The 27,323-nt window shown below is 38.8% G+C and overlaps 1 protein-coding gene across 5 annotated transcripts in view; it reads left to right on the top strand.

The window, feature by feature from the left end:
* AIF (Apoptosis inducing factor) overlaps positions 1–27,323 on the top strand; it is a 65,601-nt gene that overhangs the window by 20,650 nt on the left and 17,628 nt on the right. For 2 of the 5 annotated variants that reach the window (XM_071673610.1, XM_071673608.1), the window contains exons 5-9: positions 5,394–5,624; positions 13,822–13,928; positions 15,045–15,175; positions 20,196–20,371; positions 26,376–26,561. In XM_071673610.1, the coding sequence (XP_071529711.1) occupies positions 5,394–5,624; positions 13,822–13,928; positions 15,045–15,175; positions 20,196–20,371; positions 26,376–26,561 (831 nt within the window). The remainder of the gene's footprint in view (positions 1–5,393; positions 5,625–13,821; positions 13,929–15,044; positions 15,176–20,195; positions 20,372–26,375; positions 26,562–27,323) is intronic. The other 3 variants (XM_071673612.1, XM_071673611.1, XM_071673609.1) reach the window with 2 other exon arrangements.

Below are 27,323 nucleotides of genomic sequence, written 5' to 3'. Positions count from 1 at the left end.
CAGTTTCATTGCACTTTAAGGGGCCTTGACCACCTCAGAAGGAAGAGAAAAATTTACAGGAAATGTGTTTCTAAAAAAAAGAATTGTTTCAACCATTTTCTAACTCCCAAGCATATATACATATATACTGTTAGGATGCTTAAGCTTTAAAAACCCTTTGGTTTGATTGCCATTTGCAATTGTATTGTTCAAACTTTCCCCCTCTTTATTTTGTTTGAATTTTTTTCCTTGTATTTTTATTAGGGCAACTTTCCTACACAATGGTAGACTCGCAGGATGTGGAAAGACCTCTATCATTTAGGTTATTGTGCAATTTGGAAGTGCATTAATCTAATAGGGCCAAATTTAAATTTCATTTAATTTTTTCTAAGAATATGAAAATTTAAGTTCTCAAACTCCATTGTAATGAACAGCAACCTTATCTTCCTTTTTTTCTTTTATGATTGTCACCCGAAGTTTTACACATGAAACTTTTTTCATAACTTTAGTGTTTTCTTGTAATTCTTTCCCCTAATTGTTGTTGAATTGCATATTATATATACATTTTGCATCAAGGAAATACAGTGAAATGATTGGTTTAAACTTTAAAATTGAAGCATTATGATAAAGAATAACATAAGATCATTATATTCAAAGAAGATTAGCAAAAGGACCTTTTCCTCCAGCAAACACATACTTTTTATTGTTATCCTTTCTCTTTGTTTTCAGCTGAACTAGCAGCAAATTGGGACCACATCCATTGTATTAAGTTTTGATAAAAGTTTCAATTAGACCATTTCCATTTTATTAAGTTTTAATAAAAGTTTCAAGTAGAATGCATTCATTGTATTATAATAAAAGTTTCAAGTAGACCACATCCATTGTATTAAGTTTTAATAAAACTTTCAAGTAAATTTCAAGCAGTTTTTTTTTTTATTCAACCTAAAGAGGTGAGTTGAATAAGGCCCCTTAATCATTTTTGATGCATCAGTATGTTGACAATTACACATTACCTGTGTGGATTTACACACATTTACATTTTTGAGCTTTGTACAACAATATTTGTTTTACTATACCAGTCTTTACATTTACTGCCTCATTCTGTTGCTCAATGAAAAGAACTATTCAGAGGTTTGCTCTGCTATGCTGTTTGACACTATAGATTTATATTTATTACATGTATGCTGGAAAGGCATATATGGACAGGGATAGGTTAAGACTCTTCTGCCATGGCCACCCCCTTGATTGGAGTTCCCAGAGGGAGCAGGCATCAGGGATATGGTTAGGTAGGTAAAACAGGAGGAAAGTTATTAGGAGCGATAAGGAGTTTTTATCGAGAATAAGATGCGTGTGAGGGGGTCGTAAAGTGTCCAGGTGGAAGTGGGTCTATGGTAGGGGTGTTTGATGCCACCATGGCTGCTAAATTTTTTATGGGTAGAGTGATAAGTAAAATAAATGCAAAAGTCTTGGAGAGAGGGACTCTGGAAGGTGAGTCAGTGTACTAACAACAAAGCACTGGTGGCAGATGCATTTGAGAAACTGCAGAAGTTGGCCACTGAGCTTAGGAGAGTGTGTGAAAGAAGAAAGTTGAGAGTAGATGTTAATAGAATTAAGGTTAGAAGGTTTAGCAGTGGAAAGAGAAACGGAAGACAAATGTGTGGAATGATGTATGGAAGGGAGGAATGTAAGAACAGGGATAAGTGGTTAGTTGGGGTGTGAGTTTGAATGAACAAAACTTGGAGGAATGAAGTGTTTGAGATACCTGGTAGTGGACATGACAGCAAATAGAGCCATGGAAGCATAGATGAATGGGTAGGGGGGTTAGTTTCTGTGTGGAAAGTGAGGTTATCATATGGGAGGGTGAAAGTGGATATGTTTGAGGTATAGTAGTCCCATTGATGTATGAATGTGAGGCTTGGACTGTAGATGAAAATGTACGAAAGAGGGTGAACATGTGGAAGATGAAATGTTTGCGGACAGTATATAATGAGAAGGATTGATCGAGTGAGTAATGATAGGGTAAGAGAAGGGTATGGTTGAGAGAGCTAAAGAAGTTGAGCTGAAATCATTTTGATATGTATAGAGAATGAATGAGGAGAGGTTAACAAAGAGGATATATGTGTCAGAAGTGGAGGAGACAAGGAGAAGTGGGAGACCAAATCGGAGATGGAAGGACAGAGTGAATAAGATTTTGAGTGATTAGGTCCTGAACATGCAGGAGGGTGAAAGGCATGCATTGGATAGAGTGAATTGGAGTGATGTGGTATACAGAGGGTAAGCTGCTGTCAGTGGAGTGAACCAGGGCATATGAATCAACAGGGGAAAACCATGGAAAGGTCTGTGGGGTTTAGTTGTAGATGGAGGCTGCGGTTTTGGTGCATTGGACATGATAAAGAATGGATGTGAGCAAATGAGACCTTTTTTTGCCTGTTCTAGGCATTACCATGCTGACACAGGAAAATACAATTTAAAAAAAAAAGACATGCTGTATACAGCCTTAATCATTTATTACCTAAGTTCTGTGTTTATAGGATCACAACTCATAGAAGTGGGTTTTGTCAGAACTTGTAATTTCACTCTAGTTTTCTTTTCTTGGTGTTCCTTTTACCTTTCATTTGTGTAAAAGTGTTCTGTTGGTATCATGCATTCTCGTCTTATTCCCTGTGTATCTCAGACTGAATATTTTTCTTTTTCTGACAATGATTTAAAAAGAAAGTGCATGATACCCATTCAAAGAAACATTTAAGTTGAAATAGAGTTTGGTGAATTTGTAAATGCAATGAGTAAGAACCAGACTTGGATATTTCAGAAAGGTGACCAAATGATCAAGGATTTTTTTTTTTTTTTTTCATATTATGCTAGATGTGGAAACCAGCAAAGACAAGACAGTATACAAGGAAATAATTAGAAACATGTTGATATCCAGATGTCATGATGGGTGCATATGGAAGTTATAAGACTGTCATGATGTGGAACAGTAATATATGACTGGGTGACTGCAATTAGTTCATAAGATTTTTCTGTAAGAGGCGTGGGAGTAGGGGATGATGAACAAGAGAAGTTAAGTTTGAAAGTTAAAACTGAGAAGGAAGTAAAATAATTGGTAAAAGTTCATAGTAATTTACCAAGATTTTATGATCACTGATGAGAATATAGAAGGTTGGACGAGAGAAGGTGTAACTGGTTGAAATAGCTGTTAGACCTCATGAGTGAAAGAAATATCAGTGAAAGATTCTGCAAGGCTCTTCCACATATGAGTACAAGGAGAGGCTTATTGGGCATATAGCAGAAACTGACACTTAGGGGTTTGACTGTATTTTATGCATATGATTTATTGAAAGATAACCCTAACTTTTTGTTAAATTTATTCGAAAGATTCTCACATTGGGAATGTTATAATACATTTGCATGCATGAAATTGTTTATTGTATTATTTTTGAATTCCATTTGTATGTTTATCATCTCATACTGAGCACTTCTAATCACTGGATTACTTAAGACTCTTGAGTTGTTTAAACCTTTGGTTTATCAGAAATAATGGTTTACCATTTGTATAAATTGGTAACAACAGATAGAGTTTTTGTTGTTCTTTGACTAAACAATTTACTTTCACTCAATCTCTCAGTTTGATCATCAGTATATTCATCTTTTACTACTCACTGTTTAGTCATAAAGGGCGATTAAAAGGGGAGGGAGTGGGGCTGAAAATCCTCCCCTCCTGTTTTTATTTTTCCAAAAGAAGGAACAGAGAAGGGGGCCAAGTGAGGCTTTTCCCTCTAAGGTTCAGTCCTCAGTTCTTACCACTACCTCACTAATGCGGGAAATGGCAGATGTGTATGAAAAAAATATGTGTATGTATTATTTATATATTTTTATATTTATTATACTTTGTCGCTGTCTCCTGCGTTTGCGAGGTAGTGCAAGGAAACAGACGAAAGAAATGGCCCAACCCCGCCCCATACACATGTATATACATACGTCCACACACGCAAATATACATACCTACACAGCTTTCCATGGTTTACCCCAGACGCTTCACATGCCTTGATTCAATCCACTGACAGCACGTCAACCCCGGTATACCACATCGCTCCAATTCACTCTATTCCTTGCCCTCCTTTCACCCTCCTGCATGTTCAGGCCCCGATCACTCAAAATCTTTTTCACTCCATCTTTCCACCTCCAATTTGGTCTCCCACTTCTCCTCGTTCCCTCCACCTCCGACACATATATCCTCTTGGTCAATCTTTCCTCACTCATTCTCTCCATGTGCCCAAACCATTTCAAAACACCGTCTTCTGCTCTCTCAACCACGCTCTTTATTTCCACACATCTCTCTTACCCTTACGTTACTCGATCAAACCACCTCACACCACACATTGTCCTCAAACATCTCATTTTCAGCACCTCCACCCTCCTGCGCACAACTCTATCCATAGCCCACGCCTCGCAACCATACAACATTGTTGGAACCACTATTCCTTCAAACATACCCATTTTTGCTTTCCGAGATAATGTTCTCGACTTCCACACATTCTTCAAGGGTCCCAGGATTTTCGCTCCCTCCCCCACCCTATGATTCACTTCCACTTCCATGGTTCCATCCGCTGCCAGATCCACTCCCAGATATCTAGAACACTTTACTTCCTCCAGTTTTTCTCCATTCAAACTTACCTGCCAATTGACTTGACCCTCAACCCTACTGTACCTAATAACCTTGCTCTTATTCACCTTTACTCTTAACTTTCTTCTTTCACACACTTTACCAAACTCAGTCATCAGCTTCTGCAGTTTCTCACATGAATCAGCCACCAGCGCTGTATCATCAGTGAACAACAACTGACTCACTTCCCAAGCTCTCTCATCCACAACAGACTTCATACTTGCCCCTCTTTCCAAAACTCTTGCATTCACCTCCCTAACAACCCCATCCATAAACAAATTAAACAACCATGGAGACATCACACACCCCTGCCGCAAACCTACATTCACTGAGAACCAATCACTTTCCTCTCTTCCTACACGTACACATGCCTTACATCCTCAATAAAAACTTTTCACTGCTTCTAACAACTTGCCTCCCACATGTACATATTTATACTTCCTCGTCTTCATTTTTTCCCACACATTTGCCATTTCCCATATTAGTGAGGTAGCATCAAGAACAGGTGGATTGAGCCCTAGAGGGGAAATCCTCACTTGGTCCCCTGTCTCTGTTCCTTCTTTTGGAAAAGTATAAAATGGAGGGGAGGATTTCCAGCCCCCTGATCCCACTCCTTTTAGTCACCTTCTATGATATGCAGGAAATATATATATACCATTTGAATAAAGTCAGACTTCTGTTACTCAAGTCAAAATCATTTAGTGAGTATCCAAAAATTTATTTTCTAAGGAAACATTCCCAATATTATCAGAAAAGACACCAACACCAGAGCAGATTCAGGCAGCTCAACCAACTCCAGTGATTGAGGATGTCCCAGGGGATGAGTCTGTGCCAGTGGTTGAACCATCTGCAGTTGCAGTGGAAGAAGAAACTATTGCAAAGGCTGACCCAGAGCCTGTAGTTGAGCCTACTCCAACAACTGAACCAACATATGAGGGTACATCAGCAACAGTATCTCAAGCCATGGTGGTATCTGAAACAGGTGTTGAAACCATCCCATTATAGTCGAGTAAGCTAGAAGGTTGGAGAATTAAAGTAACTACATGAATGGAGGGCTTTAGGATGTTATTAGGGATATAGTATAGCATGAGAGTTGCAACTATTTTTCAGTCTCTTTTGGGCCTTATGATTGTCATGATTTAACCTGTGGTTCTCAGAACAGGAAGTATTTAAAGTTACAGCATGTGGTAACGCTTTTATCAAGATGACTGTTTTTCCCACGGTGTGAAGGCATGACACTGATGAGAAACTTTCAATATTTTAACCAAATCTGTTTTATGTACAGATAACACTTGACAATACCAGATTATATGTGTGTGTGGTATAATTATATTTAGAATGTATGGAGAGATTATTACATCATCAAATGGCATCCCTTTGGATAAACTAACACATCACTCGACTAGAATTGCATTAAGAATTTGAAAATTTATTTAACTAAGGTATTTTAGAAAGCATTCCCATGTTCTTTACTTTGTAAGAATTATGATATTAGTGTGTATATATGTGTGGTGTAGCTAGTCGGGTAGAAATGAGGTATTGCAATTATTAATCACTTCAAAGCCTTTGACAGATGGCCTTCAATCCATGTCAGGCTAAGGAAGCATTGGTACCTCTTGATGGTCTTCGTTGCTAATTCTTGTGTGGGTCTTGCTTTTTTATGCAGACTGGATAAGTTTGTGCATTTGGTATGATACCTTGTTGCATTTCTTCTTTAGCAGAATGAGTGGGCATTCTTTGGGCAACTGTTTTCTTAACTGCATTGCTTGGTCTCACTCTATTGGTGCATAGTATGTATTAATGCATTTACTGTGTTCTGAGTTGCCTTTGAACCAGTTTATGTCCTTGTGGTAGTTGAGATCTGTTGATATAATGGCTGATGAGAAACTATCATCCAAATGTAAATATTACATTAGATAGTGTTCCTTATACCTATATCCTTGATGTTCATGTTTTGGAAATATTGATTTTCAGGTGATTAGCTCAAGTAATAAGTAATTTGAAAGGCACACCCATACTATTTATATGTAGACATTTTCTGTCCCAGAAATCCCTTATGATGTTTTACAGAATCTCATAGATAACAGATATCATCATCAAGTGCTCCACTGATACTAATTTTAATTTCCCTTTAACAGGTATTGATGTGTGTCAAACATTATAATTTCTTTTATTCATGTAGAGGATTGTTGCAAGACCCGCAGCATTGTGAATTTTAAAAGAACTATGAAACTAGTTTATTTCCATTGTCCTTGTGACATTGACCAATCACACTAAGTTTCATGTTAGCGTTTGTGCTTATCTCCATCTTAATGGCTCTAATGTTAAGAGTACACAAGCATGCCCTCTGCTGATGAGACAAAGCAGCCTCAGTGCTGACTTCAAGTTAGACATTTAAAGATAACTTCATCAGTCATGTCAGATATTCATATATGCTTCAAAAGCCAATAAATGGAAGGACACTTATTGTGTGTGCAGAAGTGCAACAAGGCTATAAGCATCATATTCCATAGATAACCACACACTTCAACAATTGTAACATGGTTATTTATGATTTCATGATTTATTGAAATATAATTGTTTATAACATCCAAATACACCTATCCCTGGCATAATGGAATAGATATATTTTTGAAAAGTTGACAGTTGAGTGGAATTCCAGTAAGTGAAACTCATTTCCCCAAACTTCCCAGTGCATAATTTAAGGTATGTTCCTATGAAAAACTTTAGCCCTTAACCCCAAGTCTCAATAGAAACAAACTTAAAGATGCAGAAAACCTCTTTAATTATATTTACGGTGTAAATTTGATATTTTTCTTGAAGAATTATTATAGAAATAAGAGAGAAAAATCAACTCTTACCAGAGACTGCCTGTTTTGGCTTAAGCTAGTTTTGCAGGAAGATGTAATGGAGTAATTGGGAGGGAGAATGAAGGGCTGTATGTACATTATCCACCCACATGGAATTGCGAATGGAGGTCATTGCATTATTTCAGCATTAATTAAATCAATTGTAATGCATGTCACATATCCAGAACATGAAAATATAATCTGTACTTTAATAAGAATGCTCCAGAAGAAAGCAAACAGTGTAATGTTGACCTTGAAAAGAAAATTGTTTTAATGACTGAAGTAAATACCTGATTAACCTGAGATTAACAACTACAGACAATATGTGGCTACAGAAAACAACAGCATTGTTCTTCAAGCAAGATACGTGGTGAGTGCACCGTGACAGCCCTAAGTATGTTAGTTTTGTCCGTATTAGCTAAAATGCTTGTGAAATAGAACAAAACAGATTTATAAAAACTATGTAGAATAATAAACAACTTCAACTGATGCAGAAGCAATACTGAGTGTACTGCAGCACTGTGCACGTTATCGTGGTCCCTTACCTAGAATGTGCATCATCACAAAGGTCATCTTTTCACATTGTTGGTTGGGCAATAGCAGACCTTCAGATGCTAGAGATGACTGAAGAATCGTTTCCCCTTGCTAGAGTGGTGTGACCGTAATACCTGGGAAAGTCATGATTAGAGTAGTGGCCAGTTTTAGTTGGTTGCACAAATGTGTTAGTGCAGTGATTTATTAAGTTTTCATTATCAGAGGAGGTTTTGTCAGGCTGGCATTGGCAACAGTGACTCCACTTTTCCTTGAAATGCCTTGTGCATCACTTTGGCGACCATGTTTTAACTGCCATAGTGACAGTTAAGACACCTTGACACAAGGCTATGTATTAGTGCTGTCTCAGCAATATGCTGTCACCAGAAATTTTCATTTCTTTAGGGGAAAATTTAGGCCTGTTTTACTTCATGTCTTTGTTATTCCTACATAATGTTTTTTCATTTCATAGGAAACATTTTGTTCCCTTTACTTGATAAACACCTATTTTTCTAGAAGCTTTGGGAAATTTGTGTGCCAGCTGAAGGAGTTATTACATCACAATCACCCCACTAACTTTCATGTTAGGCAGTGCCCCCAAAATAAAAACATAGTAATTATGTTGACATGCTGTTGGTGGACTGAACCAGGGCATGTGATATGTCTGTGGTAAACCATGGAAGGGTCTGTGGGGCCTGGATATGGATGGGGGCTGTTGTTTTGGTGCATTACACATGACAGCTAGAAACTGAGTGTGAATGAATGTTGCCTTTTTGTATGTTTTCTTGGCACTACCTTGCTGAAGCAGGGGGTAGCAATGCTGTTTCCTGTAGGGCAGGTTAGCGCCGGGAATGAATGAAGGCAAGCAAGTATGAATATGTACATGTGTACATGTGTATGTAAATGTATGTATAAGTGTATATGTTGATATGTATATGTACGTATATGTGCGTGTATATGAGTGGTTGGGCCATTCTTTGTCTGTTTTCTTGGCGCTACCTCGCTGATGCAGGAAACAGTGATGGTAATTTAATGATGGTAATTTAATAGTAATTATGTAATGCAGCTGCTGGCTGAATAGTGTTCTTGTGTCTTGAGAGGGCTTTATTCCTTACAAACACCTTTTTTTCAGCACAAGATGTTTCACAGATATACATGGATGGTGGAAAAAAAGAGCAAATGCTTTGATTGACTTTGTGGCACTGGATGAAAGATTGAGAAAGACTGTGCTAGATGCTAGAGTTGTGAGAGGATTCTTCAAAGACTGATCATTTTCCAGTTCCTGTGGGGATGAGAATCAGGGAGAAATGGAGGTATGGTGTAAGAAAGATTGGAGAGGTAAAAGCATTGGTAAGCAAGAAGATGAATTAGAAAAAATGGAGGGAGGCGTATGAAAGGAAGGTAACTGAAAGCTTTGATGGAAGTGAAATGAATATAGGAATGCAGTTATGTGTGAATGAGGTACTTAAAATGTTTAGAGAAATACCATTGAAGGTTGCAGAATTAATAGTTGGATAAAAGATCATGGGATATGAGAATAAAAAGGGCTATGCATAAGTGGACAAAAGAGATTAGAAATGCTGTGGAAGAGAAGAAAATGGCATATGGTGGATTTCTTAATAGAAATGTATGAGCGAAACTTCAGCAAAGGAGAAGGAAAGATAAAATATGTAAGTGAAATGTTAAGAGGTTTTTAGAGGAAAGCAAAGAAAGAGTGGATGAAGATTTTTGAAGAAAGTTAAGTGAAAAGTTTCAGGATAATAAAAAACTGTACTGGAAGGAGGTGAAAAGGGAAAGAAGTGGGTGTAAGAGTGGAAATGTTAAAGTGAGAAGTAAAGAAGGGGAGTTGCTGAATCAAAAGGAGGAAGAGAAAGGAAGTTAGAAGGAGTATTTTGAAAAACTGATGAATGTGGGTGAAGGGGAGTCAGCAGTTGTTACATACGTGGGTATGGAGGATGGAAGGAAGAGGATGCAAGTGCAAGGGCTTATAGCAAAAAGGGAGGAAAAGACAATAATGCGGCTGAAGGTAGGAAAGGCACCTGAAGTGGATGGGATTACAACTGCAATGCTGAAGTATGGAGGAGAAAGTGTGATAAAATGGATGCCTCTGATACGTAATATAATAGGGGAATAAGTATGTTACCTATACCAGGAAAAGTTCATGAAAGAATGTGAATTGATAGAGTGATGGAAGTAACTGATTGCAGAATAAGTGAGGAGCAAGGAGATTTTAGGAAAGATAGGGGATGTGTGGACCAGATTTTTGTGGTAAAGATGACCATGGAAAAATATTTAGTGAAAGATAAGGTGTATGCAGCTTTTATGGATCTGGAGAAAGCATATGACAAAGGCAAATGGAATGCTTTATGGTATGAATAGGGGGACAACTGCTGGATGGTATGAAAACCTTATATAGAGAAGCAAATGAAAATGTATTAATGAATGGAGAGTTGAGTGAAAGTTTTGGTATACATGTAAGTGTGAAGCAGGGCTGTGTGAAGTCTCTATGGTGGCTCTGGGAATGGATGAAGGTAGGTAGTGTCAGAAAAACAGATGAAATAGGCCACATTCGCTCACACTCAGTCTCTAGCTGTCATGTGTAATGCAGCAAAACTACAGCTCCCTATCCACATCCAGGCCCCACACACCTTTCCATGGTTTATCCCAGATGTTTCACATGCCCTGGTTCGGTTCATTGACAGCACGTGGATTCTGGTATACGTCATCGCTCCAATTCACTGTATTTTTTGCCTGCCTCTCACCCTCCTGTATGTTCAGGCCCTGATTGCTCAAAATCTTTTTCACTCATCCTTCCACCTCCAATTTGGTCTCTGTTTCTCCTTGTTCCCTCCACTCTGACACATATATCCTCTTTGTCAATCTTTCCTCACTCATTCTCTCTTTATGTCCAAACCATTTCAATACACCTTCTGCTCTCTCAACCACTCTTTTTTATTTCCACACATCTCTCTTACCCTTTTATTTCTTACTTAGTCAAACCACCTCACACCACATATTGTCCTCAGACATTTCATTTCCAGTACATCCACTCTCCTCCATACAACCGTATTTATAGCCCATGCCTCACAGCCATATGATGTTGTTGGAACTACAATTCTTTCAAACAAACCCATTTTTGCTCTCCGAGATAAGGTTCTCTCTTACCACACATTCTTCATCGCTCCCAGAACCTTTGTGCCCTTCCCCACCCTGTGACTAACTTCCGCTTCCATGGTTCCATTCGCTGCTAAGTCCACTCCCAAATATCTAAAACACTTCACTTCTGCCAATTTTTCTCCATTCAAACTTACATCTCAATTTACTTGTCACGCACCCCTACTGATCCTAATAACCTTGCTCTTATTCACAGTTACTCTCAACTTTCTCCTTTCTCACACTTTTCCAAACTCAGTCACCAACTTCTGCAGTTTCTCACTCGAATCAGCCACCAGTCCTGTATCATCAGTAAACAACAACTGACTCACTTCCCAGGCCCTCTCATCCCCAACAGACTGCTTACTCACCCCTCTTTCCAAAACTCTTGCATTTACATCCCTAACCACTCCATTCATAAACAAATTAAACAACCATGGGGACATCACACATCCCTACCATAGACTGACCTTCACTGGGAACCAATCACTCTCCTTCCTTCCTACTCGTACACATGCCTAACGTCCTTGGTAAAAACTTTTCACTGCTTCTGGCAGCTTACCTCCCACATCATATACTCTTAAGATCTTGCACAAAGCATCTCTGTTATCCCTATCATATACCTTCTCCAGATCCATAATTGCTACATACAAATCCATCTGTTTTTCAAAGTATTTCTCACACATTCTTCAAAGCAAACACTTGATCCACACATCCTCTACCACTTCTGAAACCACACTGCTCTTCCCCAATCTGATGCTCTGTATATCCCTTCACCCTCTCAGTCAATACCCTCCCATACAATATATGGATGTATGGATGGAGTGATAAGAGAGATGAAAACAAAACTAGGGAAAAGGGGTGTAGAGATGGAGTGTGGTGGTGAGATATGGTAGCTAGTGGCAGGCTTGTTTCCAGATGATACTGTGTTGTTTGCTTAGGGTGAAGAGTTGCAGAAGGTTGTAAGTGTGTTTTATGATATGTGTAAGTGTATGCAGTGGAAGGGAAATGCAAGTAAAAGTAAAGTGAAGGTGTTCGAAGAAAACAGGGTGAAATTATAGATTTTGTAAAACCATATAGAGTGAAAGAAGAAAATGTATTAAGTTGTGCTTTGGCTATGGGAGGAAAAAGACTGGAAGAGGTGAGAAAATATAAGTTTGGTGATATGGAAAGAGAGATGAGGGAGAGGGCAGTACTAGGTAGAAGAGTCATTAATAGAATAATGAAGGGTAGAGGTGTAAGTATGGAAGTGAAGAGAGTATTAAGGGACACCATAGTCCTCCCAACCCTGACCTATGCAGCTGAAACATGGACATGGACTGAGTCACAGAGGTCAAGAATCCAGGCTGTGTAAATGAGCCATTTGAGAAGAGCATGTGGTGTGTTTAGATGAAATAAAGAAAGAAATGAAGGGATGTGTGAGAGATGTGTTATGGCAGGGAGTGCAAAGGGAATGAATTGTAGAGTGGAAAAATGTGTAAAATGTAATACTTTGAGACAGTTCAGGCTCATGAAAAGAATGCAAGACTGAGTTTATGATAGATCATTGACAAGTAATTCAGGATCATCTTTTATACCTGTTTCTCTGCTAAACACCACTCAGTTTTCTCTTTAGAAGACAAAAAACATAATGTCACTGGTATGGCTGGAGGATGAATGGCTGTAGGGGGAAATTACTGAGTACTGGTAAGGGTTCATTTAACTAGCTTAAGTCTTCCCCAATTGGAAATGATATTCAATCTGAATTTGCAGAAATAAGTGAAAGATGATGTATATGAGAAAGAATAGTAGATAGGGATTCAAAAGAAGTGAAGAAATGTAGAGTTAATTCACCTTTATAAGTGGAATGAGTAATTATGTGAAGAAAGATCACTGATAAACAGGAGGAAGAAGATAGAAGGAAAGGTTGATGTTCACAGTTATGTAAAGGACTGTTGGAGAGAAAGCTGGATATAGGAAAAGAAAATGAGAAAGCTGGACGAAGGTTATTTTGAGATGAGAATTGTGCCATGTCCCAATGTATTCTTCCATATACATCAAGGATTACAATAAGGATTTCCAACTGTTGTGTTAGAAGGTCATTACTTTATTGAGGGATGGGTTGTATATTGCACATGGAGGTGTGACCATTGTAGATGTGAACAGCTGTATTGTTGAATCTTGCAGTTGTTGTTGTCACAGTACCCAAATAGATAAAGCCCTTTAATGTTTAGCTCATGTTTTTATGTTCTAGTTTTGCTCACTATTGCCTCAGAAGATACACCCACCTTTTTATGTAGCTTTAAATAGGTATCTGACTGAAATTTAACAGAAAGTAGGTTGATGTCAAGACAGGGTACTGTTCTGGGCAGAGCTCCAATGAATCTACCATCAACTACAAGACATATTACCTACTTGTATATATTGGTTACTGCAAAATTAATGAAATCAAATCATCCCATTCCTATGCAAACAAAACTGGCACAGGAATTACAATGAAAAGCATATCCCAATAATTTTAACAACTAAAGAACAGCATGATGAAGTATTTTTAAGTATGATCGTTGTACTCCTGTCATGTAATATTTTTTCACCTTTATATATTAGTTTATGTACCCTTTTTAAAGTTGATGGTACTTATGGTTACTGCTTACTTTTGTCTCTTAGTTGCGGTGCCTGTGGTTCCTGAACACGTACCTTATTTGATCATCGGTGCAGGAACAGCGTCTGTAGCTGCATTCAGGGCCATTAAAGCTAGGGATGCTAAGGCCAAGGTTAGTTTCAAAGCATCATTGGATGTTTTTGTGAAATTGTATTGCGTTAAACATACTAATTATGAAATATTTTCATACATGGCCCCTAATATTTCTGACATTTGAAAATATGTATCTTACATAGGTAAGACTGGTCACGTTTTGTAAGATGCATAATATGGTAGACATTGCTTACCTTGTCAGTCATCATAAACGAACGTCATGTGTCTGTCATCCATTCGTTTTTCAATGGGAGTCACAGTTTAACTGATCATAATTAGAAAAGTCTAAATCAGCTACTCATGAAGCTGTCTTCCATCATCTAAAGAATTGAGTAGCATAAGACTCATAAGTGTAGTTTGGATTTTGCGAATTTTGTTTTGTTAAAAGTTTAAGTTGCAACTTGACCTGGCTGATGAACTAAAGAAAATTCCACCTTTGTCTTATAAACTTGCAGTCATTTTTGGTATTTTCCAGATAGTATTTCCTCCCATTCTTATTTCACTCCCAGTGATATTGCTGTTATACAAGTTAAATGTGTCACCTGCATGGTATGGCATACTTTCAGGGTATGTTTTGTCCATTGTCTGCCCAACAATTTAACTTGCAAATTTTTCTTAATCATAGCTTGAAATATCAGCAACTTTTAGAACTGTATATAGTTGTTTTCAATCATCAAAAGAATTGAATGGTGTAAGACTCATAACTCTTCTTAGAATTTTGGTTGACCTGTATGCCTTGTAAAAAGGTTTAACCTTAAGCTTAATTAGGGTGATAACATGAAGGAAATTCCATTTTGAAAATGGAACTTTCCAGAATTATTTTTGGTAATATCCAAAACAATCCAATTTTTGAATTATTTCCAATAATGTGCTGCAATGTAAGCAAGACAAGGGTTCCATACATCTTTCTGATTAATGTATAAGTCATTATGTGCAATTTTGCATCTAGCTGAAGAATGTTTTTATATTTTGAGATTTCATGTACTGAATCTTATCTAGATATGCCAATGTAGCATGGATCACAGTGCTTTGAATATTTAGAATTGCTCATCTGGTAAGTGTAAAACTGAAGAACCACATCATTTATGTACATTATATTGTAGAATTATTTAGTGAAAACTCATCTTGATGGCAGGTCTTAATAGTATCAGGGGAGGGAGAAAACCCATATATGAGGCCACCTCTCAGCAAGGAATTATGGTACAGTGATGAAGTTGAAGCCCCCAGAAAGCTTCGCTTTAAACAGTGGAATGGAAAGGAAAGAAGGTAAGCCAGTAATGTGTGCCCTAAAACTTAAGGCATTGCATTCTGGTTATTGTTTATATACTTCATATTATTTAGATTCTATATTTGTCATTTAACTACAGTTGTTTCTCTCTAATAAAATAAAGCTTATCTAACCATGAATGTTTCCAGAAACTTTGTATTGAAGAATTACATTTACTCATTAAGAGCAGGTTTTTCTCCTATTTTTCATGATCATGTGTATACCCAACTATAAGTTTTGTTTTACTGAAGTCCCCACTTTTTAATTTCTGTATCTAATGCATTAACTAATTTCAGTATGCTGCATAATCTGGTACATACAGTGCAAAGCATAACTTGTTTACAGTACTACATTACATATATCATGGCTGGAAACCTATTACTGCCCAAGACGTTGTGAAAAACATGCATTTTTTTTCTCTTGGGTTACTTTTTTTTGTGTGTGTGAGCCATAAGAGATATCTTGGACAAGAGGTCAGATACCTTACTGGTAAGATGAATGCTTCTCAGCCCTTGCCAACCACCTTTTAGGCAGTAATGGCATCATCTTATTCTGGGTCCACCTTTCACCAGCTAACCAGCTCTTTCCACTCAATGATGACATTATTGTCCCAAGTCATCAATGCTGAAGTATCTTGAATTTCTCAGATCACAGAACAAATTGGTTTATCCATTCAGGCCATTTTCTTTAGGTGACTTTTGTTCATCAAGATTTATGAAATAGTTCAGTAACAACAGCAATAGGACAGGGTTGTTGCTTGCTGCCTTATAGGTAGTTAACAAGGGGCGAGAGGCATTTACTTCACCAGTAATGTAGGGAACAAAGAGGTTTGTAACCCTCAGTGGTCTAAGTTACCTATTGTGGCTCATGGGTCTCTACTGTGGAGAGAAAGTACTTTTCATACTTCATAACTTCCATTTCTGTATTGTAGAGAGTAATAGTGTATTGATATTGGGAATTAATGTCTTGATCTCAATCCTCTTCCAATCACCGTCTTCCATGGAGGTTGAACTACCTTCGACAACTTTTCTGCGATGCATGGAGTTAGGAGGCAGGAGTTTGGCCTGCTTGGTATCAAGTAATGATAATACAACTTAGTGATCACAGCATCTGTTGTAAGCCGATTTCTCTGAGTGTCTTAAAAACTTCCAGTAGTTTCATTTCTTATGTGCATCAAATGCAAATGTGACATTTTTGGTCAGTGTTTTCCGTGAATGTCTGGGGTAGACCTAGCGATTGTTAGAATGACTATATTAGTTGAACTCCTTAACTCCTATGTTAGATTTCCTTTTCAGCCCATAAATCTCACATTTTTCAAGTTTTATATAAAATGGAAAGAGACTCACAATTTTATAAAGAATGGGTTTAAGCTAACAGAAATGGATGAAGGCAAGCAAGTATGAATATATACATGTGTATATATGAATATGTCTGTGTATGTTTATGTATATGTTAATATGTATGTGTGTGTGTGGGCATTTATGTATATATATATATATATATATATATATATATATATATATATATATATATATATATATATATATATATGCGTATATTTCGTCTGTTCCCTTGTGCTACCTCGCTAACGTGGGAGACAGCAACAGAGTATAATGAATATAAAATAAATAATGAGTTGATGGGCCATTCTTCGTCTGTTTCCTGGCACTACCTTGCTGGTGGGGGAAACAGTGATTAAGTATAATAAGATATATTTTTTTTTTTTTTTTTTTTTTTTTGCTTTGTCGCTGTCTCCCGCGTTTGCGAGGTAGCGCAAGGAAACAGACGAAAGAAATGGCCCAACCCACCCCCATACACATGTATATACATACGTCCACACACGCAAATATACATACCTACACAGCTTTCCATGGTTTACCCCAGACGCTTCACATGCCTTGATTCAATCCACTGACAGCACGTCAACCCCAGTATACCACATCGCTCCAATTCACTCTATTCCTTGCCCACCTTTCACCCTCCTGCATGTTCAGGCCCCGATCACACAAAATCTTTTTCCCTCCATCTTTCCACCTCCAATTTGGTCTCCCTCTTCTCCTCATTACCTCCACCTCCGACACATATATTCTCTTGGTCAATCTTTCCTCACTCATTCTCTCCATGTGACCAAACCATTTCAAAACACCCTCTTCTGCTCTCTCAACCACGCTCTTTTTATTTCCACACATCCCTCTTACCCTTACGTTACTTACTCGATCAAACCACCTCACACCACACATTGTCCTCAAACATCTCATTTCCAGCACATCCATCCTCCTGCGCACAACTCTATCCATAGTCCACGCCTCGCAACCATACAACATTGTTGGAACCACTATTCCTTCAAACATACCCATTTTTGCTTTCCGAGATAATGTTCTCGACTTCCACACATTCTTCAAGGCTCCCAGAATTTTCGCCCCCTCCCCCACCCTATGATCCACTTCCACTTCCATGGTTCCATCCGCTGCCAGATCCACTCCCAGATATCTAAAACACTTCACTTCCTCCAGTTTTTCTCCATTCAAACTCGCCTCCCAATTGAATTGACCCTCAACCCTACTGTACCTAATAACCTTGCTCTTATTCACATTTACTCTTAACTTTCTTCTTTCACACACTTTACCAAACTCAGTCACCAGCTTCTGCAGTTTCTCACATGAATCAGCCACCAGCGCTGTATCATCAGCGAACAACAACTGACTCACTTCCCAAGCTCTCTCATCCCCAACAGACTTCATACTTGCCCCTCTTTCCAAAACTCTTGCATTCACCTCCCTAACAACCCCATCCATAAACAAATTAAACAACCATGGAGACATCACACACCCCTGCCGCAAACCTACATTCACTGAGAACCATTCACTTTCCTCTCTTCCTACACGTACACATGCCTTACATCCTCGATAAAAACTTTTCAGTGCTTCTAACAACTTGCCTCCCACACCATATATTCTTAATACCTTCCACAGAGCATCTCTTTCAACTCTATCATATGCCTTCTCCAGATCCATAAATGCTACATACATACATATATATATATATACATATATATATATGTGTAGGAAGAGAGGAAAGTGATTGGTTCTCAGTGAATGTAGGTTTGTGGCAGGGGTGTGTGATGTCTCCATGGTTGTTTAATTTGTTTATGGATGGGGTTGTTAGGGAGGTGAATGCAAGAGTTTTGGAAAGAGGGGCAAGTATGAAGTCTGTTGGGATGAGAGAGCTTGGGAAGTGAGTCAGTTGTTGTTCACTGATGATACAGCGCTGGTGGCTGATTCATGTGAGAAACTGCAGAAGCTGGTGACTGAGTTTGATAAAGTGTGTGAAAGAAGAAAGTTAAGAGTAAATGTGAATAAGAGCAAGGTAATTAGGTACAGTAGGGTTGAGGGTCAAATCAATTGGGAGGTAAGTTTGAATGGAGAAAAACTGGAGGAAGTAAAGTGTTTTAGATATCTGGGAGTGGATCTGGCAGCGGATGGAACCATGGAAGCGGAAGTGATCATAGGGTGGGGGAGGGGGTGAAAATCCTGGGAGCCTTGAAGAATGTGTGGAAGTCGAGAACATTATCTCGGAAAGCAAAAATGGGTATGTTTGAAGGAATAGTGGTTCCAACAATGTTGTATGGTTGCGAGGCGTGGGCTATGGATAGAGTTGTGCGCAGGAGGATGGATGTGCTGGAAATGAGATGTTTGAGGACAATGTGTGGTGTGAGGTGGTTTGATCGAGTAAGTAACGTAAGGGTAAGAGAGATGTGTGGAAATAAAAAGAGTGTGGTTGAGAGAGCAGAAGAGGGCGTTTTGAAATGGTTTGGGCACATGGAGAGAATGAGTGAGGAGAGATTGACCAAGAGGATATATGTGTCGGAGGTGGAGGGAACGAGGAGAAGTGGGAGACCAAATTGGAGGTGGAAAGATGGAGTGAAAAAGATTTTGTGTGATCCGGGCCTGAACATGCAGGAGGGTTAAAGGAGGGCAAGGAATAGAGTGAATTGGATCGATGTGGTATACCAGGGTTGACGTGCTGTCAGTGGATTGAATCAGGGCATGTGAAGCGTCTGGGGTAAACCATGGAAAGCTGTGTAGGTATGTATATTTGTGTGTGTGGACGTATGTATATACATGTATATGGGGGGGGTTGGGCCATTTCTTTCGTCTGTTTCCTTGCGCTACCTCGCAAACGCGGGAGACAGCAACAAAGCAAAAAAAAAAAAATATATGTGTGTGTGTGTGTGTGTAGAAGTTTTGTACTTGTAACAACACAGTACACATGAAAGTGTGGGTTAGGCTTGAGTGTCAAATAAGTTGCCACTACACAGGTTTTCTTATTTATTTGCACTGAAAAATTGAATCAGATTATTATTGTATTTTACTGTATATGATATATCTAGAAGAGTTAGTGTCTATGAAATTACTCTCCTCACAAATTATTATTATATTTTACTGTATATGATATATCTAGAAGAGTTAGTGTCTATAGAATTACTCTCCTCACAATCTGAAGACAGATTTTCATTGTCAAGTAACTTAAGATCATCTTCTGCCTGGTCCTCTAAATCAAATCAAGTCTCTTGACTTGCATAAATTTGCATCAGCAGGAATTAAGTAGTTATGAAAGTGTTTTTCACTAACTCTAATCCAACATTTTTCTCTTAAGCAGGAAGGAAGATATATTGATCAATCATTAAAAGTTATATTCTGCGTAAAAGTCTTGAGTAGCCAATATAGAAGTTGAAATTGCTATTACAATATCTAGATGTTTTCAAGGTTCAGAGAAAATGTGCCATAGAACCAGTTGCATTGACGATTGTCCAAGGCCCTGTTAGAATGCTCATCTTAAACTGAACATGAAGATTTGACAGACCCTGTCTAACAATTCATTGTATTCATATGATCTTAATATGAGCACAAAAAGAATATAAATGTTTCTCAACTGGTTTCCCTAACAGTTCAGAGACATTCTGTCATTAAATTGGTATTGGTATCAAACCACTAATAATCAATTTCTTTGTTTTTGCAGCATATACTTTGAACATGAAGACTACTATACCCCTGTCAGTGAGCTTTCAGCAAGGGACAATGGTGGCATCTCTGTTCTTAAAGGATGCAAAGTTGTTAAATTGGATGCACATAAGAAACGTGCCTTTATGGATGATGGAAGTGAAGTTTCATATGATAAGTGCCTTATTGCTACAGGTATCTATTGAGTGTTAAGAGTACAGGTATCTATTGACTGTTAAGAGAGATTATATTCATAGAGTTTTCTAATGAGTTCTCAGTTCACAGATTATTAATACTGCATTATCATTATTTATTGCATATATAGATTTCAGGAACATTCCCCAAAAAATATGTTTCTGATAAAAATGTCAGAATGTGACCATTCTACTTTCATGTGTAGTCTATCCCTATTGCTTGAAATATTGTTGAGATTGAACATGAGGGGTAGAACCTTGTAACCCTCTTCCTGGTGGGAAACACTGGTTTTCCCCATTATTTTCTATCCTGTCTTGATAATGGCCTCCTCATTCTTTCCAGGCCCACCCTTTTTTTTTTTCTAATTTTCCAAAAGAAGGAACAAAGAAGGGGACCAAGTGAGGATATTCCCTCTAAGACTCAGTCCTCTGTTCTTAATGCTACCTCGTTAATGCGGAAGAGGACGGATATGTATAAAAAAAAAGATTATATATGTTTATATATATTTTTTTTTTTTTTTTTTTTTTTATACTTTGTCGCTGTCTCCCGCGTATTGCGAGGTAGCGCAAGGAAACAGACGAAAGAAATGGCCCAACCCCCCCCATACACATGTACATACACACGTCCACACACACAAATATACATACCTACACAGCTTTCCATGGTTTACCCCGGACGCTTCACATGCCTTGATTCAATCCACTGACAGCACGTCAACCCCTGTATACCACATCGCTCCAATTCACTCTATTCCTTGCCCTCCTTTCACCCTCCTGCATGTTCAGGCCCCGATCACACAAAATCTTTTTCACTCCATCTTTCCACCTCCAATTTGGTCTCCCTCTTCTCCTCGTTCCCTCCACCTCCGACACATATATCCTCTTGGTCAATCTTTCCTCACTCATTCTCTCCATGTGCCCAAACCATTTAAAACACTCTCTTCTGCTCTCTCAACCACGCTCTTTTTATTTCCACACATCTCTCTTACCCTTACGTTACTTACTCGATCAAACCACCTCACACCACACATTGTCCTCAAACATCTCATTTCCAGCACATCCATCCTCCTGCGCACAACTCTATCCATAGCCCACGCCTCGCAACCATACAACATTGTTGGAACTACTATTCCTTCAAACATACCCATTTTTGCTTTCCGGGATAATGTTCTCGACTTCCACACATTTTTCAAGGCTCCCAAAATTTTCGCCCCCTCCCCCACCCTATGATCCACTTCCGCTTCCATGGTTCCATCCGCTGACAGATCCACTCCCAGATATCTAAAACACTTCACTTCCTCCAGTTTTTCACCATTCAAACTCACCTCCCAATTGACTTGACCCTCAGCCCTACTGTACCTAATAACCTTGCTCTTATTCACATTTACTCTTAACTTTCTTCTTCCACACACTTTACCAAACTCCGTCACCAGCTTCTGCAGTTTCTCACATGAATCCGCCACCAGCGCTGTATCATCAGCGAACAACAACTGACTCACTTCCCAAGCTCTCTCATCCCCAACAGACTTCATACTTGCCCCTCTTTCCAAGACTCTTGCATTTACCTCCCTAACAACCCCATCCATAAACAAATTAAACAACCATGGAGACATCACACACCCCTGCTGCAAACCTACATTCACTGAGAACCAATCACTTTCCTCTCTTCCTACACGTACACATGCCTTACATCCTCGATAAAAACTTTTCACTGCTTCTAACAACTTGCCTCCCACACCATATATTCTTAATACCTTCCACAGAGCATCTCTATCAACTCTATCATATGCCTTCTCCAGATCCATAAATGCTACATACAAATCCATTTGCTTTTCTAAGTATTTCTCACATACATTCTTCAAAGCAAACACCTGATCCACACATCCTCTACCACTTCTGAAACCACACTGCTCTTCCCCAATCTGATGCTCTGTACATGCCTTCACCCTCTCAATCAATACCCTCCCATATAATTTACCAGGAATACTCAACAAACTTATACCTCTGTAATTTGAGCACTCACTCTTATCCCCTTTGCCTTTGTACAATGGCACTATGCACGCATTCCGCCAATCCTCAGGCACCTCACCATGAGTCATACATACATTAAATAACCTTACCAACCAGTCAACAATACAGTCACCCCCTTTTTTAATAAATTCCACTGCAATACCATCCAAACCTGCTGCCTTGCCGGCTTTCATCTTCCGCAAAGCTTTCACTACCTCTTCTCTGTTTACCAAATCATTTTCCCTAACCCTCTCACTTTGCACACCACCTCGACCAAAACACCCTATATCTGCCACTCTATCATCAAACACATTCAACAAACCTTCAAAATACTCACTCCATCTCCTTCTCACATCACCACTACTTGTTATCACCTCCCCATTTGGGCCCTTCACTGAAGTTCCCATTTGCTCCCTTGTCTTACGCACTTTATATACCTCCTTCCACAACATCTTTTTATTCTCCCTAAAATTTAATGATACTCTCTCACCCCAACTCTCATTTGCCCTTTTTTTCACCTCTTGCACCTTTCTCTTGACCTCCTGTCTCTTTCTTTTATACATCTCCCACTCAATTGCATTTTTTCCCTGCAAAAATCGTCCAAATGCCTCTCTCTTCTCTTTCACTAATACTCTTACTTCTTCATCCCACCACTCACTACCCTTTCTAATCAACCCACCTCCCACTCTTCTCATGCCACAAGCATCTTTTGCGCAATCCATCACTGATTCCCTAAATACATCCCATACATATATATATATATATATTTTTTTTTTTTTTTTTTTTTTTTTTTTATACTTTGTCGCTGTCTCCCGCGTTTGCGAGGTAGCGCAAGGAAACAGACGAAAGAAATGGCCCAACCCCCCCCCCCCATACACATGTACATACACACATCCACACACGCAAATATACATACCTACACAGCTTTCCATGGTTTACCCCAGACGCTTCACATGCCTTGATTCAATCCACTGACAGCACGTCAACCCCTGTATACCACATCGCTCCAATTCACTCTATTCCTTGCCCTCCTTTCACCCTCCTGCATGTTCAGGCCCCGATCACACAAAATCCTTTTCACTCCATCTTTCCACCTCCAATTTGGTCTCCCTCTTCTCCTCGTTCCCTCCACCTCCGACACATATATCCTCTTGGTCAATCTTTCCTCACTCATTCTCTCCATGTGCCCAAACCATTTCAAAACACCCTCTTCTGCTCTCTCAACCACGCTCTTTTTATTTCCACACATCTCTCTTACCCTTACGTTACTTACTCGATCAAACCACCTCACACCACACATTGTCCTCAAACATCTCATTTCCAGCACATCCATCCTCCTGCGCACAACTCTATCCATAGCCCACGCCTCGCAACCATACAACATTGTTGGAACTACTATTCCTTCAAACATACCCATTTTTGCTTTCCGGGATAATGTTCTCGACTTCCACACATTTTTCAAGGCTCCCAAAATTTTCGCCCCCTCCCCCACCCTATGATCCACTTCCGCTTCCATGGTTCCATCCGCTGACAGATCCACTCCCAGATATCTAAAACACTTCACTTCTTCCAGCCTCTCACCATTCAAACTCACCTCCCAATTGACTTGACCCTCAACCCTACTGTACCTAATAACCTTGCTCTTATTGACATTTACTCTTAACTTTCTTCTTCCACACACTTTACCAAACTCCGTCACCAGCTTCTGCAGTTTCTCACATGAATCCGCCACCAGCGCTGTATCATCAGCGAACAACAACTGACTCACTTCCCAAGCTCTCTCATCCCCAACAGACTTCATACTTGCCCCTCTTTCCAAAACTCTTGCATTTACCTCCCTAACAACCCCATCCATAAACAAATTAAACAACCATGGAGACATCACACACCCCTGCCGCAAACCTACATTCACTGAGAACCAATCACTTTCCTCTCTTCCTACACGTACACATGCCTTACATCCTCGATAAAAACTTTTCACTGCTTCTAACAACTTGCCTCCCACACCATATATTCTTAATACCTTCCACAGAGCATCTCTATCAACTCTATCATATGCCTTCTCCAGATCCATAAATGCTACATACAAATCCATTATATATATATATATATATATATATATATATATATATATATATATATATATCTATATATTTTTTTCATACTATTCGCCATTTCCTGCATTAACGAGGTAGCGTTAAGAACAGAGGACTGAGCCTTTGAGGAAATATCCTCACTTGGCCCCCTTCTCTGTTCCTTCTTTTGGAAAATTAAAAACGAGAGGGGAGGATTTCCAGGCTCCCGCTCCCTTCCCTTTTAGTTGCCTTCTACGACACGCAGAGAATACGTGGGAAGTATTCTATCTCCCCATCCCCTATCGTTCCAATTCACTCTATTCCTTGCAAGCCTTTCATCCTCCTCCATGTTCAGGCTCCGATCACTCAAAATCTTTTTCACTCCATCTTTCCACCTCCAATTTGGTCTCCCACTTCTCGTTCCCTCCACCTGTGACACATATATCCTCTTTGTCAATCTTTCCTCACTCATTCTCTGCTTGTGACCAAACCATTTCAAAACACCCTCTTCTGCTCTCTCAACCACACTCTTTTTATTACCACACATCTCTCTTACCCTATTATTACTTACTCGATCAAACCACCTCACACCACACATTGTCCTCAAACATCTCATTTCCAGCACATCCATCCTCCTCCACTCAACTCTATCTATAGCCCACGCCTCGCAACCATACAACATTGTTGGAACCACTATTCCTTCAAACATAGCCATTTTTGCTTTCCGAGATAATGTTCTCGACTTCCACACATTCTTCAACGCTCCCAGAACTTTCACCCCCTCCCCCACCCTATGATTCACTTCAGCTTCCATGGTTCCATCCGCTGCCAAATCCACTCCCAGATATCTAAAACACTTCACTTCCTCCAGTTTTTCTTCATTCAAACTTACCTCCCAATTGACTTGTCCCTTAACCCTAATGTATCTAATAACCTTTCTCTTATTCACATTTACTCTCAGCTTTCTTCTTTCACACACTTTACCAAACTCAGTCACCAGCTTCTGCAGTTTCTCACACGAATCAGCCACCAGCGCTGTATCATCAGCGAACAACAACTGACTCACTTCCCAAGCTCTCTCATCCACAACAGACTGCACACTAGCCCCTCTTTCCAAAACTCTTGCATTTAACTCCCTAACAACCCCATCCATAAACAAATTAAACAATCAAGGAGACATCACACACCCCTGCCGCAAACTGACATTCACTGAGAACCATTCACTTTCCTCTCTTCCTACACGTACACATGCCTTACATACTCGATAAAAACTTTTCACTTATATAGAAGTGAACTTAGATGAACATCTTTCAGATTCATTTGTCTGTTTCAGTATTACTTATACCATTATCAGAGCCAGTAAAGAAAGGATAATATGCATGTAATATCCACATTATGAGTTTCTCTGCAGAGCAAAATTCTGATGGTCTGAAAATTTTACTTTGATAATGTATATCATAAAAGTCCAATGTGAATTTGATAAAAGAGAAAGAAAAATTGAAAGTTGAGCAAACTGATAATGATATACAAGCCTTCCTAACCTAGAATACATTAAAACATGACATATGAATAGTCATTATTTCCTCAACATTAGAATCCTGTAGTTCACCATTAGACATCCAAACATTAAAGCATGCACTTAAAACAACTAGGTAGTACTACTGTAAATCTAATATGACTTACCTAAAGAAACAATAACATTGTCAGTGCCTCATTGTTGCTAATAGTGGGCTTGTTCCTCTTGTGCAAGAACAAACTTAGATTGAATTCTCATTCAAATTACAAAAGGAAGTTTCCTCTCAATTAGAAATTTTTAGATAAGAAATGTTTAAAGTTTTCATTTGAAATACCAAGAAAGTTTGAGAGCTGTACATTTCTGTAACTGTATTTTATGTAAAAAAATGAAAAATTTGTTGACAGGAGGAACTCCCAAATCCTTGCCAGTACTTGACCAAGCTGGAGAAGATGTACAGAAACATGTGACACTATTCCGGTCAATTGCTGACTTCCAGCAACTTTATGAGGTTGTTCAGCAAGGAAAGCACATCACCATAGTTGGAGGTGGTTTTCTTGGCTCAGAATTGGCTTGTGCTTTAGGTCATAAATGTAAGTATTTACCTGACCTTTTTCCTACCTTCACACACAAATAATTCTGATGTTTATTTCTTTAGGTCTCAGGAGGGAGAATAACTGATGCATGTGCATCATATTTATTGTAAAGATGAGGTTAGACATTCAAATATACTATTTAAATCATGTCTTTGTTTCTTTGCTAAACATCTAGTTTTTAATGCATAATGTAAATGTTGAAGATTGTGATAAGTGATAGGTATTTTGATCTATATGTATCATATTTAATGGGCATCTTCAGTGATCTTGCACAAAAGCATAGCAACCTTTCCTTGTGATTGCTGGTTAATTTTGAAGAACAGGTATCAGTAGGTGGCTAGGCACAGAAACCAATTATGTAGTCCAGAATTCTTAAGTGCATGGACTCACTGAAAACTAAATGAGCAAAGTTACTTTTCCTCCTCTCACTCTTGCTATCATTTTATGTCTTTGATAGACATTCTAACTAAGGCAGCAGGCTAGAATGTAGTGATCAACTGGGATAATAGTTTTAACTAATATGTTACATGAATAACATGACTCATGACTTGTAGGTTTTCAGTGGCCAGTTATTAACAAGGTTAGCACAGCTAAGTATTTTTTTTTTTACTTATGTGGGTCTGTGCAACTTTTCATAAGAAAGGTCTAAAGACACATAACCATGGTTATCAGGTTGATCTAGTACAGAAGAAAGTCTGCACTATAAGACAATAATGTTTATGTCTTCTATCTTTTATGCCTTTACTTTTCATGGGGTAT

Source organism: Panulirus ornatus, chromosome 19, assembly GCF_036320965.1.
Source record: "Panulirus ornatus isolate Po-2019 chromosome 19, ASM3632096v1, whole genome shotgun sequence".
Classification (NCBI taxonomy): Eukaryota; Metazoa; Arthropoda; class Malacostraca; order Decapoda; family Palinuridae; genus Panulirus; species Panulirus ornatus.
Note: the sequence above shows the minus strand (reverse complement) of the source record. Positions and strands in the feature narration are given on the sequence as shown.